Here is a 15,905-nt window from a genome sequence, read left to right as displayed (position 1 = left end):
TCAGCAGGAAATGCAGTATAGAGTCCTGATCCAGGCTGAGATATGCAAAACAGACTAAAATTTAATTCTAGCAAGATAGTGTTACTATTGATGCAGAAGTCCTCCAGTTCTGTATATTGCTCCACGTAGAATTGCACTTTCCCTGAAAAGTTGGCCTGCAATTTTGGGGTTCTCCTGGAGTCAGATTCTGGGGAATATTAGTGGAAGTCACATCCAAGAAAGTTTTGGTCCAGTTTCATCAAGCATGACAGTCTATTCCTGAATTAGCAAGTGCTGGAGACAGTAACTTATGCCACTGGGTTATCTCAATTACACTACAGAAGTTAGTCTGTCCTTGAAGACTATTCAGAAGCTGCAGTTGGCACAAAACACAATGTCTTCTGACCAACACTAACCAACTTATTATCATAATTTCTATTCAAGAACTGAAGTGGCTGCCAGCAGGCATCTGGGCCCAAATCAAGTTGCAGGTTGTAACCCACAAAAGCCTCAGGATCAAACTCTCTATCTACAGTATAATCTTGCCAAGGTGCATAGTCCTACAGAGTTGAAGTGGGGGCAGGGACCTGAAGTATGACATTCTCACTGACAGCCCACTCACTTAGTAACTGCATGTCTTATGAAGTCAGACTATCCCCATCTATTATCTTTTAGGAAGCAGGTTAAAACCATTCCCTTCCACAAGGCATTTAGGGAAAAAGCATTTAATAGATGATCGCAACAGATATTTTTAAAGCTGTTAATTTTTTTACTTATGTTTTGGGTGTCTTCATGTATAAGATGCCTAGAGTTGTTTGAGTAGGGGACAAAGAACTGTACTAAATAGATTTTTTTAAAAATAAAATCCAAAAGTTCACACACATCATATTTTAATGTTGCAGGCTCAGGGAGAGACAAATGGCAAAACAAATTGCCTTCATGGCTGTAGAAGCAGAAAAGAGTGCATTTCCAATACATCTCCCTGAATGTAAGTTGGATTATTCCACTGTTATTTATGTTTTTGTTACTATATACAGAAGGAAGAATGATTCTTATTCCATATTCACTCACAAAGAAGAATCACCCAAATGCATATCAAAACTTTGGCTCAAAGTTACTTAGTATATTACTGAGTATAAGACTAATGGTGGACTATAACCTAGATTATTCTATACTAGTCCACTACCCTTATCACTACAGCATATTCCCCCTCAGGAATCTATTCATTTTATTTGATCTGATGCCACCCAAATATGGGCAGATCACAGTAATTTAAAAAAAATGAAAACAGCAAAATATTAAAAAAAATAACTACCAGGAATGCAAAATTAACTACAAAATAACCACAAGATTATTCCAACAACATAGCAAGCAGAAAACATCAGGGGACAACCATCTCCCCCTACTTCACGTCCTGGATAAATACAGATAATCCTTGATTTATGACCACAATTGAGCCCAAAGTTTCTGTTCCTAAGCAAGATAGTTGTTAAGGGAGTTTTGCCCCATTTTATGACCTTGTCACAGTTATTAAATAAATCATGCAGTTGTTAAGTTAGTAAAATGGTTATTAAGTGAACCTGACTTCCCCATTGACTTTGCTTGCCCGAAAGTCGCAAAAGGTGATCACATCACATCACCTACATGCCAGCTGCCAAGTGTTCCAATTTTGATCATGGGGATACTGAAAAACTGCCATAAGGCACTTTTTTCAGTGCTGTTGTAACTTTTGGTTACTAAACAAATGGTTGTAACTTGAGGACTACCTGTAGGCAGGTCTTTAAGGCCTTCTAGAACTGAGATCAGCCATATGGATCTCAGCGTTTCAGCACAACTTTATAATGCAACTAGAAAATAATTGTGTATATAGAAAAAATTAGAACAATTGTTGCCAATGTTGCACAAATGGAAATTTTTCTCTGTACCATGTTCCCCGACAATTTCCAGCTACAGGATTAACAGTGAACTAGAAGATTGTCTAATCAAAGGAATTGGAAGGAGCTGTTTAAAATCCAATCATCTGCTTTGTATTGGGATACAAATTAAAGTATTCTAGATAGATGGCTGCCAAGTCTGTGCTTGAGTACATCCAGTGAAGGATCTTCACATTTCTGGGTATTTGGTTTCATGGTTAAATGGAATCATACCCCTACCACAGCTGTCTTTAAAAGACCCTTACCTTATCACCAGCTATTCATTTTGATGACGCCATTTTCAGTATGTCCCATTATCAGTTGCTGAGATAGCAAAAGTATTAAAGAATTAGGACTGCTCTGTTATTTTTGGGGTTTTCCTTGAAGCCTCTGGGTTTCTCTTTATGTAAGATGCTGGGCTTCATGATCCCTTGTTTCTAAACCAGTATCCCCTTGTTAACATACACGAATAAGTGCTTTATTATTTTTAGTGCTGCTATATCATAATTATAAATTTTAATTATGATTTTATTTGATTACAATAATGTAATAAATGAATTTATTTGTTACAATAGTTTGCTATAACTTTGAAAATGCTTGGGTTTCATTATAGTAATGTTTTATTTTGAAAGCAAGTCTGTATCTTCCTATTGAAGGACAGGGTTTTAATAAATATCCAATTAAATTAAAAATAGTTTCCTCTTAATAGTGTGAGTCTCAGATCCAGTATTTGAATTCTGCTGGCAAAAATTGCATGAATGATATAAGCACTTCCAAAGTAGTAGGCAATCCTACTTTGTTGTTATTTATTGGATATACTGTATATGTTACCAACTTCATCGAGACTCATGGCATAAAGTGCACTATATAAGAAAAATGCCACTTATAATTTCCCCCCAATAATACTTCAGATATAATCTTACATGTTGACAGTTGATCACTAAAAATTCTACAAAGGAAGTTTGTTTGCTCCTTTTAAGTCAATCATCATTTAACTCTTATTTAATATTTTATTTTGTAGATAATAAACAGCTTAAAACAATTTCCTTCTTCCTGTCTCAAGAGACACCTTCTTCAGCAAGAATTTTTTCACCAGTAATTAAAGAAGCAGAGATTGTGGACAATACATACAGCATCTCTTGCTGTGATTTCACTATTGCAGGTGGAAAGGTAAACAACTGATTCTATATACTAGAAGCAATTTTTGAATTTTATATTTCCGGCATAAAAATATGCAACTTTTTTTAGAGCTGAGGGCTAAACTTTTAAAGCAATGTACTTAATGTACCCATGTCAATTATACGTGGGATTAATATCAAATAATGGCTAGGATCACTTAATTTGAATTTTAAAGGTGAAGTAAACATAGCATTATTTTCACTATATGGTCAATAATTTCTTTTTGTCACATTGAAATTACAACTCTTAAAAAAAACCACCAGAATTTGCCCAGGAATTAAGGAGTGCAAACAGCACTGATAACAATGGTGAACCCATGCCTTGGGCATGAGCTTGTAACTAATCTTTGAACTGGGAAACCAAAACAATCCATTTCAAATGGGAATTGTATTTCAGAATACTTTACCTAAATTGTAAGGGGGGAAAAAAGGTTTATTTGTTACAGGGCCCACTCATTTTCTCTCCTCCCAGATTAAGGTAATATACCTCCCAATCTTTATGGCATCTTTTGGGACATATAAAAATCAATGTGCTCAAGAGTCAGACCGACATTGCTAGCCACTGCAGACAATAATAGGACAGACTGCAAATTGAATTTCTAGTGTAAGGCTCCATTTCCTCTCATTTTCTTGGTTTAAGCTTGTCATTTAGCTGCTGGCATACAAATTTATCTTTTTGTCTACATAATAACATACAAGTATCTATAGCAGAGCACGTAGTGCACCGTGGCCTTTTGGTAATAATAAACTAGATTTCTAATTAACTCCATTTTGTATACCAGCCTTATTATTCTCTTTCAGTATCTTACCTAGCTCTTTTGAGTTCCATAGGGAAACTGTAATTTGCATGTTGTTGTTTTTTCATCAATAGTTGGTGAAAAACCAGTTCATTCAACAGTACTACAAAAATGGTGTGAAGTTCCTTACCATGTTTCCAGATGGCACTGCACAAATATTGTATCCTTTTATGACATACTCCTTTTGTGACATATTGTGTTCTGTGGAACTGGATCAGAGCCAGAGGGCTGCAGCAAAATAATCTGCAGCAAACATCTTCAGGATGACAAACACAACTAGTGTTCTGTTCCTTCTATGCTTTGTAGTGATCTTATTTTTTTTATAGCCTCCTTAATATACAACAATCACCACAGTTAAAATTAGAATGTCTAAAATACATTGACCTACAACAATTAAACCTCTAAGGCAATGCTTCTCATCCCTGGCATCTTTTAAGATATGTGAACCAACTCCCAGTGTTCTAAAAGATTAACTCCTCATATCTTAAAGTTGCTAAGATGTAAAATAATGTTATAGCACCATAAGCAGAGGATTCATAGGATCCCTTCTTGGGGGTTGGAGATAATAATAATACCAGAGTTGGAAGGGACCTTGGAGATCTTCTAGTCCAACCCCCTGCCCAGGATAAGACTAGACTATAACTACAACTTCACAGGCAATAATCCAGTACCAAGTCTGCCTACTGATCTCTGTTGTCCTATTTCTGATGCCATAAGAATCCAAATTTTTCACATCTACATGCTTTCTGGAATCCCAGATTTTGCCTGACAAAAATGCAGATGACAGTTACAGAGATACCACATACACACACCAACACCCCTCATAGACTTAATCATAAACTATCCTGCTGCTGAAAAATGGAAAAGGTGTTAGTGGTCTTAAGACCACTTTTAAACTCCTTTTCCATTTTTGTACAGTGTCTTACCAAAACCTACTTCATGATTTAGGCAGTAGAATGCATTGAAGTAGCCTTTTCAACATTGGAGCTATTCATCTTTGTTGACTTCATCAACAAAGTCTGGCTGAAAGTCTGGTAGTGGATCTTTACCCATCCAAGTGGGGACAGGATAAGTTGAGAAAGGCTGGGCTGGGTGATAGTTCGGGTTTCTTGTAATATTACATTCTGCAGTACAGGTAGTCCTTAATTTACAATTACAATTGGGACTAGAATGCTGGTTGTAAATTATTTCAGTCATAAGACAAGGCACCCATGTGATTGCATCTACTTTTACAATATTGTGATGCTTACTAAGCAAATTACTGCAATGGTTAAGCAAATCTGGGATTTTTAGGCAAATACTGCAGTCATAAGTACAAGCCCATTGTTTCAAATGAGTGGGGTTTTTTGCCAGAAATCAGCCCCCCCCCAAAAAAAGTGTAGTCCTCTGACCGTAGGATGCTGCAATCAATTGGGCAGGTGAGCAATTGCCAAGTGCTCAAAAGGCAGTCACATGATCAAGGGAAAGTATGTCAGGTTTTATAAAGTCCAGAAATGCTTTACGGGCTATAAAACACCCATTTTTGGCCTGTGATAATTTCAAGTAGTTGCTAAGCAACCAGTCATAAATTGAGGACTATCTGTGTCTTGAACCCTTAAGTGACAAAGGTTCAGACCAAGATCAGGCCCTTGAATCAAGCTGGGAAATGGTTGCACATTTTAGTCTGTAATCAAAATATTGGCAAACTTGGGCTTCTACACATATAAATATTTATATTTATTTATAAGTTATACATCCTGCTATAAGTTATACATCCTGCTAAAATAAGTTTTACTTGTGTAGTATCATCCATACTGCTGTACCACTGCAAAATTAGGGAGAGTTTTGATATTGGTACAAAACTATAATAAAAGTTCTACTTCTAAGGTAGCTAAATCTATTCTGTTTATGATTATTTGCTGTTTGTCTAGACAGGGAAGATTCATGCTACATCAGTAAAAAAGAACCAAAGAATGAATTTAAGAACTGCAGGTAACATATGGGAAAAAGGGATGTTAACCAAGATTCCCCTCCCTCTCTCCAATCAGAAATTCACTATACTATTCATACATCTGAGCTAACATTTTTAAGCAAGTAAAGTAGGGAAAAAGACCTTAGCTACACGTACAGCTATCCATCTGGAAATCTGGCCATTATTGTTGTACAGAAGAATGAAAATGCAGGGTACATTTGTATAGTCCAAGAAGATAAGTGCGAGAAGCCTGAAATCCAGGCAGTATTTGACTCCTGTGGGAAAGGAACTTGCTATCATCCAAACCAAATTGTATGGTGAGCTGATTATAGAAAAAGATTTCATTTTTTGCTGTGGATTTTGTATTTCATATTTAAGTATTTAAATATTTAGTGGGTAGGATTTTCATTACTTCGATATATGCAGTATTATTAGAAACATTGTTTTGTGACTGGAACCATGCTCAAGTTGTAGAAAATACACAAATATTTCTACGTGATGGTAAATTTATCATGCTGTAATTTTCTGTTCACTAGCCTATTCCTTGAAATTGCAAAAATTATAAAATTGCTAGTCATTTCTGAAGTGTGATTGCTAATATCATGTTGCGTCACTGCTATTGACAGAGAAGACATGTTAATTTAGTCTTCTCATGCCAGTGCATAAACCATGGTTTACCAATAATTAGTTGTTTTTGTGAATGGTCACATTCTAGATATCTTGCATTTTATTGTGCACTAACCTTGGCTTATAATTTACCTTCCCTTAATATAATTTGTATGTTTAGACTTCATACATATTATCAACAAAACATTTGTAAGAAGCTTATTTTGTAACAAATAAAAACATCGTTTTCATTATAATGGGTTAACTTGGTTGCAATTCTGGAAACAATTGCATATTTCAGGCCCTTTTTATTTATTTGCTTGGAATGTTGAGCAAATGAATCAATCAGGTAGATCATAAGTGAGCTGAACCTGTCTTTGTAATTTTTATATAGGATATGTTAAGATTTATGGTTTAAATATAGTCAGTTTATTTTTTCCCCTTGTAGGATAAATATTACTATTCGAGGAGGACATTACTCAGATCAAGCTGGCAACAAAGTGAAAACATGGATTTGGCCCAATAATTTACAGAAACACAATCCCCGTGTAACATTTAAGCCCATCTTTCTGTCCTTGAACCTTAATGTTGGTGTCAGGATACTCAGGCAAGATAAAATTGCCATTTCTTTTCTTGCAATGGGAAAACAAGCAAAAATCAATGTAGGAACCAAAGTCCAGGTACATGTCAGAGAAATTAATGTTTACCTATTCTTACAAGTTACAATTAAGCAAGGCATGTAATGTTATGGGGAGAACAGAAAATATTTAGGAAAATACAAAAACTAAAGTTTTATTCAAAATTGATCAAGTTCGTGTTCTCCAATGTAATTAATCTGTATAGCCATTTTACCTAATTTAAATTAATTGCAACATTGCTTTCATCCCTTTGCAACTGACTGAATTTCTGTTAGTCAGAGGTATGCACTGAATTAACTTTTTTTTTTCTTAAAGCCACTTGCTGAACACCTTCCATGGCCAAAGTACATAGCTGAAGATGACCTTCTGCTCTTCGCCAATAGATTAAAGATTCTTCGCATCTTTGCTAAACTGAATAGATATTTAGACTTTCCTGCCAGTGACTGGTGGACTAAACTGGAGCTCCCTTCATTTCTTTTGAAACAGACTTCGAAGTTAATACATCTTTGTAAAGAATGTGAAATAGACTGTGCTCTGGATAAGTTAATAATGGCAATACTAAATTCACCAGTTTGATCAACAGCTGATAGTTGATTGATGTTGACTGAATAGGGTTAAAGTCACTTGCTTGTTTAAAATATTTAATATTAATCTGTTGAATTCTGTAAGCAAATTTATTTATATTTAATATTTATGTATTCGTAAAGTATACTATATATGGGTATCTTCTTGAATGTTTGTTGCATTGGAAAATATAAATATGAAGAAAACTTTAATAAGAAAATTGAATTATATGCCATAGGATTCAGTAACTATTCATAAAACTCTAGATCCACTTTGCTATGGTTAAAAGAAATCATAAGCTTTTTATGACCATACTTTTATACTAACCCACATAATTCATCTGTTTTTTTTTCATTTCTCCATATCTTTAAGCAAGATAATAAATAAAACAGAATGGTTGGGATGAGGAAGGGGATGGTCAAGCCACTGGCTTGCATTTAGTTACAATATGGATGGAATTAGATCCTACCAGGCAGTCAAATTACACATAAGAGTTTTGTAAAAACTGCTGGGGGAAAAAAATGTTGTTCCCACTATCTGAAATCAAACCATCCAGTTGTTATTCAGACTCATATCCATCTTTAGGGAAAATACCTAATGTACCTTTATTAAATGTAAAAGCAATAGAGAAAAGGGTATCCTTTATATTAATAATACTGTCTTGTTGATAAACAACACTAGTCTTGATATATTAACAAAGTTTTATCTACTACACTTGGAGGAAACTATTTTCTAGGATGTATGTTCCAGGGTCAGAAAATAAAACTTCCCGTATATAATGCTGGTGCTGATATCTTCCAAACTGCAGAATACTTATTATCATAAAAATGAAATACTCTTCACAATCACTTGACCCCCATTTCATGACTTGTAATGGTTCTATTAGCATAGGTAAATTCCATATATATATATATTATGTTATGTTAGCTATGTTAATTCTTGTTTATCTTCTGATCTCTCCTTTTCCTTTTGAGCTAATGGACTATTGGAAACAATGTGTATAATAAATTATACCCTCCGATGACCAGACAGTCCATTGTTTTAATTCCTGAATTAAAACAATGTAATTGAGCAATATGGTAAAACAGCAGCAAAAATGATAGGACATATAATTAAAAGGTGGAGCTGGGATGGCTGTTACTTACTTACATCAAAATAACTCTAGCAAGATATCTATGTTAATAAAGCACTCTAAAAGCACAATTATATATCAAAATACTTTACATTTCCATGGATGCTTCCTTAGATGTAAGCTTCATTTAAATCAATGTGGTTTGTTTTTGAGTAGGATGTACTAGTATGAGAAGTTCAATATTTTATCTAGAATAGAATAGAATAGAATAGAATAGAATAGAATAGAATTTTTATTGGCAAGTGTGATTGGACACACAAGGAATTTGTCTTGGTGCATATGCTCTCAGTGTACATAAAAGAAAAGATACGTTCATCAAGGTACAACATTTACAACACAATTGATGGTCAATATATCAATATAAATCATAAGGATTGCCAGCAACAAGTTATAGTCATACAGTCATAAGTGGAAAGAGATTGGTGATGGGAACTATGAAACGATTAATAGTAGTGCAGATTCAGTAAATAGTCTGACAGTGTTGAGGGAATTATTTGTTTAGCAGAGTGATGGCCTTCGGAAAAAAACTGTTCTTGTGTCTAGTTGTTCTGGTGTGCAGTGCTCTATAGCGTCGTTTTGAGGGTAGGAGTTGAAACAGTTTATGTCCTGGATGTGAGGGATCTGTAAATATTTTCACGGCCCTCTTCTTGATTCGTGCAGTATACAGGTCCTCAATGGAAGGCAGGTTGGTAGCAATTATTTTTTCTGCAGTTCTAATTATCCTCTGAAGTCTGTGTCTTTCTTGTTGGGCTGCAGAACCGAACCAGACAGTTATAGAGGTGCAAATGACAGACTCAATAATTCCTCTGTAGAACTGAATCAGCAGCTCCTTGGGCAGTTTGAGCTTACTGAGTTGGCGCAGAAAGAACATTCTTTGTTGTCCTTTTTTGATGATGTTTTTGATGTTAGCTGTCCATTTTAGATCTTGCGATATGATAGAACCTAGAAATTTAAAGATTTCTACTGTTGATACTGTGTTGTCTAGTATTGTGAGAGGTGGAAGTATGGAAGGGTTTCTCCTAAAGTCTACCACCATTTCTACGGTTTTGAGCGTGTTCAGTTCCAGATTGTTTTGGTTGCACCACAAGGCTAGCCATTCGACCTCTCATCTATATGCGGATTCGTCATTGTCTCGAATGAGACCGATCACTGTTGTGTCATCTGCGAACTTCAGTAGCTTAACAGATGGATCATTGGAGATGCAGTCATTGGTATACAAAGAGCCCCTGTGCTAATTGTACAGGTATTTGATGTGATCTTGCTTAGCTTCACCTGCTGCTTCCTGTTTGTTAGGAAGCTTGTGATCCACTTAAAGTCTGTTCCGGTATCTGTAGCTGGTTTAACTTAGTTAGAAGAATGTCTGGAATGATGGTATTGAATGCTGAACTAAAGTCTACAAAAAGGACCCTTGCATAGGTCTTTGGAGACTCAAGATGTTGTAGGATGTAGTGCAGAGCCATATTAAGAGCATCATCTGTTGATCTATTTGCTCGGTATGCAAATTGCAAGGGGTCTAACAGCGGATCCGTGATGGTTTTCAAGTAGGAAAGCATTAGCCTTTCAAAGGTTTTCATGACTACAGATGTTAAAGCAACTGGTCTGTAGTCACAGTTCCTTGATGGTGGGCTTCTTCGGCACTGGGATGATGGTAGAGCGTTTGAAGCAAGAAGGAACATAGCACATCTCTAGTGATTTATTGAAAATATGGGTGAAGATGGGGGCCAATTGGTCAGCACAAGTGTAATCTAAGTGTAATTTGCAGAGGTTGTTTTTCATTTTTCATCCTAGTTTATTTTATCACAATTTATTTACTTATAAAACTGCCCAAAAGCAGTCCTAAGGAAGTTAACTATAAAAAGGAAATCAAATGAATGAAACATAAAATTGCAAAGGACACAGCCATGAAAAAGCCCATCCCAAAATATGCCTGTAAGTAAATAACTTGTCCTAAATGCTTTCTTAAGTAGCAGTAGGGCTAAATAAACAGAACCAAACAAATTGCAAATGGACCTCATATGGAATAGAATTCACAATCACAGAAATAAATGTATAGATAAATCTATCTCACATAGTTAATATTACATTTCAGAGGCACTAATCACTGATCGGTGTGTAACTTAATTCATATAGCATTTTTTCTAAACAAAGTACTTCAGAAAAGTTCTCACAGAAGGCTTGATTTTAATATGCCATTATTGCCAAGAGTGGTTAAGGTTGAAAAGCTACTTTTTTTGCTCATGGATTAGTTCACAAATTCAAGGTTAAATGAGATCCAGGAATATCCAAGTAATTTGAAATTATTCTTCTGTTGGAACTGTTTTGAAATTAAACAGTCTTATATAATGAGAAAGACTCAGAAAATGACTATTGAGCTCTTAACTCATTTTAAAGAAAGGACTTTAAATACATACCTACTTCAGGGGTTTGCAGATTTAATTAAAAAACTGAATATAGATTTCAATCCTTTAAACCATATTAACCAAAATACACCAGTAGCAATTATGCTATTGACTATTACCAGTAAAGTTTCCAAAAGATCCAATTGAAGACAAATAGGAGACTCGCACTATATTCTCAGTTTTAAAATACTTCATCCGGTAAACTATATCAATATTTATTTACTAGTTAACCCATCTTTGTATATCTTCAAATAACCAAATTATGGTTGAAAGGAAAGCCTCTCTTGATCAGAACTATGCTTCTCCAATTTTCTGCACTGGAGATTGAACATACTATTCTATAATCTGAAAAACTGTTGAAGGGAGAAGAGGCAGAAATTAGATCAGATTAATTGCATTTCATAAATCATTTCATATTCCAAAGTTGGAATTGGCCACTGCTAAATCAATAGACTTGCATGGCTTTATTTGACCTTTTCCCTTATATTTCATCAGCCTGGCAAACTCAGTCCTTATATCCTTGTTGTACAATGAATACACAAAGGGGTTTATCAGTGAATTGGTTTGTCCTAGAAAAAATAAAAAATCCCTCAACTGTGGGTTCAGATTACAGGATTTACAGGTAGCTTTCACAATGGCAGTCCCATAGTAAGGCCCCCAGAATACAGTGAAAGAAACAATCACAATAAGAATAGTCCTTAGAGCTTTGAAGTAACAAAGATGAGCAAAAGGAGTATCTGCATGCAAGCAAGAGTGCTGGATCTGCTTATGCTGTAGATAGGCAATCCTTCCTACCGAGATATGCAAACACACCAAGATCAACAATGCAGGGATGAAAATGCCAAAACAGATTATGTAGAGGTAGTCACTTTTGGCAGCAGATAGGAGCCCACAGTTACCTTTCAATTTGTTCTGCCGCAATCCTGAAGAAATAAGTGGCATGTATCCTACCAAGGAGGAGAGAACCCAGAGGACTAAAAGAGAAATGATTACACGTTTCTTGCTCATAAGGGAGGGATAATGAAAGGGCAGTTTCACCGCCAAATACTTGTCCAGAGAAACCAGGAGTAAAGTGAGAATAGAGCCAATACAAGGAGTAATACCCATGCAGATCCTTATAAGACAAAAAACCAAATTCTTATCAAACAGTGCATCTGTTGCATCATCCAAAGCGTCCCCAATGCACATCACACCCACAAGTAGATCAGCAGCTGCCAAGTTGAGGATGAAGACATAGTTTCTGCTTGATCTCCTCTTCTTCAACCGACAGATGACAATGATTACCAGTAGATTAGCAGATGTGATAAATATACTTAAGATGACATGTAGCACTGCATAAATAATAGTTGACATCTTGTTTACTGTAAACTGGTAAGATATATGAGGCTTAGATATGCATTGCATATGCCAACTGTATCAAGTCTTCAGGAGTAAACATGCTTTCCAATCACCAAACTGTTTAATCACAGCAAGAAGTGAAGACCTAGTAGCTACAATCCTCCTCTCTGGTCAAACGGTTTTCTTCAAATTGATGGCTAGTCTGTCCCAACATCTTTGTTGCCAGTTTGCTTCTTTTGCAAAATTCATAATACTCCTCCCTTGGCAGAGACATCAGAAGATACATGGAGGATCAAAGTTCTGCCAGTTAAAAGCTTCAGACAAAATCAACTAATTGGCTGAAATGGAAGGGATCTAAAATAGTCCGGAAGCAGATTTGTTCTATTTATGGAATTCTCTGATGCAGAAAGATAAGGATAAGATATTTAACAAAAAAAGACACTGCAATATCAGTTACCATTACACATCTAAGGGTGTGTGATTGTTTGTTTTCTCCGTGCATTAAAATGATCTTATGTGATGAAGCGATTAATAGATAGAACATCTCCACGGTGTCCCTAGCTATTGGACCCTGGAAAGAAAACTTAGTTATTTCAGAGGTCCAAGAGAAAGAACAAATTTTTCCCAGGTAAGGGGAATGGATATTGGACTTAAAATTTAAAAGTAAATTAGAAAACTATCACTGGAGTACAAGCTTTGTAGCTTGTCTGGGTTCAAGAGGACTATTACATGAATGATTGGGAAGATTTTCTAGATTTTCTACATTTACAAGTAGTCATCAATTGGGATCAGAATTTCTGTTATTACATCGTAAATCCAGTTAGATCTGTTTGACTATTTTTGGTTATTAAGTGGTTATTAAGCAACTAACCATGGTTGCTAAGCGAATCACATGGTCGTTCAACAAATCACATTAAGTAAATCCAGCTTCCCAAGTGGACATTTTTGCCGAAAATTGGCAAAAAGGTTTGTAAATCATGATCATGTGACTGTAACCAGCTGTAAACACAAATTAGTTGCCAAGCACCCAAACTGCAATCACAGCACCATAGGGATGGTGTGTGATGTGATGATCATAACTGCGAGTGCATCCTTTGGCAAGTCTATGTGACACCCCTGCTTTACAAGTTGCACTGGTTGCCAGTGTGCTTCCAGATATGATTCAAGTGACGATTATGATCTATAAATCTCTACCTGATGAAAGGCTATTTGAGAGACTACCTGTATTCAGCAGGCAGGTAGCAACAAACTATCTTTGAAGTGTTACATTTTGTAAGAGTTAGAAGGTACTTCATGCAATGTAAATGTTTTTTTAAATAGACTCTATTATTAATACAGATGATTCCAGATTTTAATCATCAGGACAAAAGTTTAGGGTTGATCTATTAAATCCAGCCTATTTTTTTATAATGCTGGACCTTGAGAATAAGCTAATAGATAGATTGAAGGAAGAATGCAGAGTGGGGTGCATCGTAAATTAATGTCGAACAAGAGCTTTGTTATGAAAAGTTACGGAAATAAATGGCTGTGAGAAAGATTTTTTTTAATACATGACAATATGGTGCAAAGAAGTGAATTGAGGTAAAATTTCCTTTCCTGAAATGACCATATAAGCATACTTTGGCTTGGTTGATTAGGTAATACAGTATTCCCCTGAAATAAAGCACACTACTAAGCAGCAGTCAAATAGAATATAAAAGATGTGCACGTAAATTGAAGGTGCAACAGAAAATACAGTATGTAAAACACTTTTCTCATGCCCCTCATATAATAACCTATAAAATGAATCTTAATAACTATAAGGAAAGGGAGATCAATTGGAATTTACAAGGCTTTTAAAATATTTTAATAGGATATAAAGAGAAAAACTGGTAAATTTGAAGCAGAACAGATTAATTTTAGAGAAGACCCTAAATTCTGCTCATATATGAAATTCTAATTTTGTTACAATCTGAAAGTTAATACAGCAATGTTAAACTTCAGGAGATAAGAAATAATAAATTTTAACAAAAATCAAGTATGGTACTCAAACCGTCTATATGGAATTTAAAAAGTTATACTTAGCTCCCTAAACTCAAGGAAGAGAGGCAACAACACATTTGATACACATTTGAGAAATGGGGATTTTATAGCATAGAAGCACAGATGTAGTTGACTGCTATATTTAGTTAACCACATGGAACTGGTTTAACTGTGTTAATTCTAACACTAACTTATCCTCTATTCAAACAGTACATTCATTAAGTTCACAATTATTGCAGTTTCAGATTTTATGTCAGCCATTTTGAGATAGATATCACCAATCTTCTCATTAATGGCCACCAAAAGAGATGCAGTAATAGCTGTGCAAACACTATTTAAAGGAGTCTGTACTCTTGGGTTGTTTCAAAGCAATTAACACAACTTTGTCAAGCTTTTATAGCTTGAAGCTTCTATTTGTTTTTAAGAGTTACTAATTACAGCAGCTTTTCACAATCAGTGCCTACTACAGGTGCTACATTAGATCTTCACTTCTAGCCAGTAAGCTCTAACATTTTGGTGGCGGGGGTGATAGGAGTTATAGTCTGTGTATCTGGAAACCACTAGATTGGTGAAGTCTGCACCAACATCTTGCAGAATTAGCAGGACATTTTCAGGAATATATTTATGTATTTATTTCCTACAGGCAAAACTGAACAATGTGATGCCTTGCTCTAATATGCCAATCATGTATTTTAGAAATATCCTAACAAAATGTCAATGATATATACTATTAAAATTCTCATGTTCTGTAATTTTAAGTGGGGTAATTTTAACAAGTGCATTACAGAGCAGCACTTGTTGAACCATGGTACCTCAAAAGACTAAATTACAGAATGGGCATAAAATCAGAAACCAATAACTTCCATAGGATTCAGATTCCACATATTTGTTGCTTAAGTGCTGCTGTGCTGCCACCTGGAGGTTCGGTAGACCAGTCACACCTTAGCCCTCATGCTGGCGAATTAAATTAGATTACCGTAATTCTTTCTTTGGCCACTGGAGATCAAGAAGGGTCCTTTCCTAGTCCTCCAGATATCAGGTAGACCAATCCCATCATCAACTGCTGGAGACCAGTCAACCACTGTCAAACTGGCAGGAAGTGGAAAGTCACTCCCAATCCCATTGTTTTTGACCTTGGTCATTCTGTTTCTCTGTTTAGATAAGATAATATCTCTGAAACAATGAACCAACAGATCATGAATTGTCTAGTATCATTTAAAATTTATAGCTATTTTATGAAAATATGGTGTGGAAACAAGCCTTATATTTGGAATGTAAAATTCTTAATACAATTAAGATTACCTAATTTAACATTTTCATTCCAAAGTCACACACACTATATCAGTACATGTACATTTGGAGTACTTTCTGATTTATTTTTCAATGAG

The 15,905-nt window shown here is 35.4% G+C and overlaps 2 protein-coding genes across 2 annotated transcripts in view; one reads left to right on the top strand and one right to left on the bottom strand.

The window, feature by feature from the left end:
• Positions 1-9,307, top strand: part of ERICH6 (glutamate rich 6) — a 31,220-nt gene extending 21,913 nt beyond the window's left edge. Inside the window, exons 13-18 of the mRNA XM_058187097.1 lie at positions 882-967; positions 2,914-3,062; positions 3,942-4,027; positions 5,977-6,135; positions 6,873-7,104; positions 7,378-9,307. Of these exons, the coding sequence (XP_058043080.1) occupies positions 882-967; positions 2,914-3,062; positions 3,942-4,027; positions 5,977-6,135; positions 6,873-7,104; positions 7,378-7,638 (973 nt within the window). The 3' untranslated portion in view covers positions 7,639-9,307. The remainder of the gene's footprint in view (positions 1-881; positions 968-2,913; positions 3,063-3,941; positions 4,028-5,976; positions 6,136-6,872; positions 7,105-7,377) is intronic.
• A 27-nt stretch (positions 9,308-9,334) lies between these two features.
• Positions 9,335-15,818, bottom strand: LOC131200411 (glucose-dependent insulinotropic receptor-like). Its single transcript, XM_058187113.1, has 2 exons — positions 15,494-15,818; positions 9,335-12,892 (listed from the first exon to the last, which is right to left on the bottom strand). Exon 2 carries the CDS (start codon positions 12,559-12,561, stop codon positions 11,569-11,571), a length of 993 nt encoding a protein of 330 aa, XP_058043096.1. The 5' UTR covers positions 12,562-12,892; positions 15,494-15,818; the 3' UTR covers positions 9,335-11,568.
• Between the last annotated feature and the right edge of the window lie 87 nt (positions 15,819-15,905).

This window comes from Ahaetulla prasina, chromosome 6 (genome assembly GCF_028640845.1).
Source record: "Ahaetulla prasina isolate Xishuangbanna chromosome 6, ASM2864084v1, whole genome shotgun sequence".
Lineage (NCBI taxonomy): Eukaryota > Metazoa > Chordata > Lepidosauria > Squamata > Colubridae > Ahaetulla > Ahaetulla prasina.
This window is presented reverse-complemented; position numbering and strand designations above follow the sequence as displayed.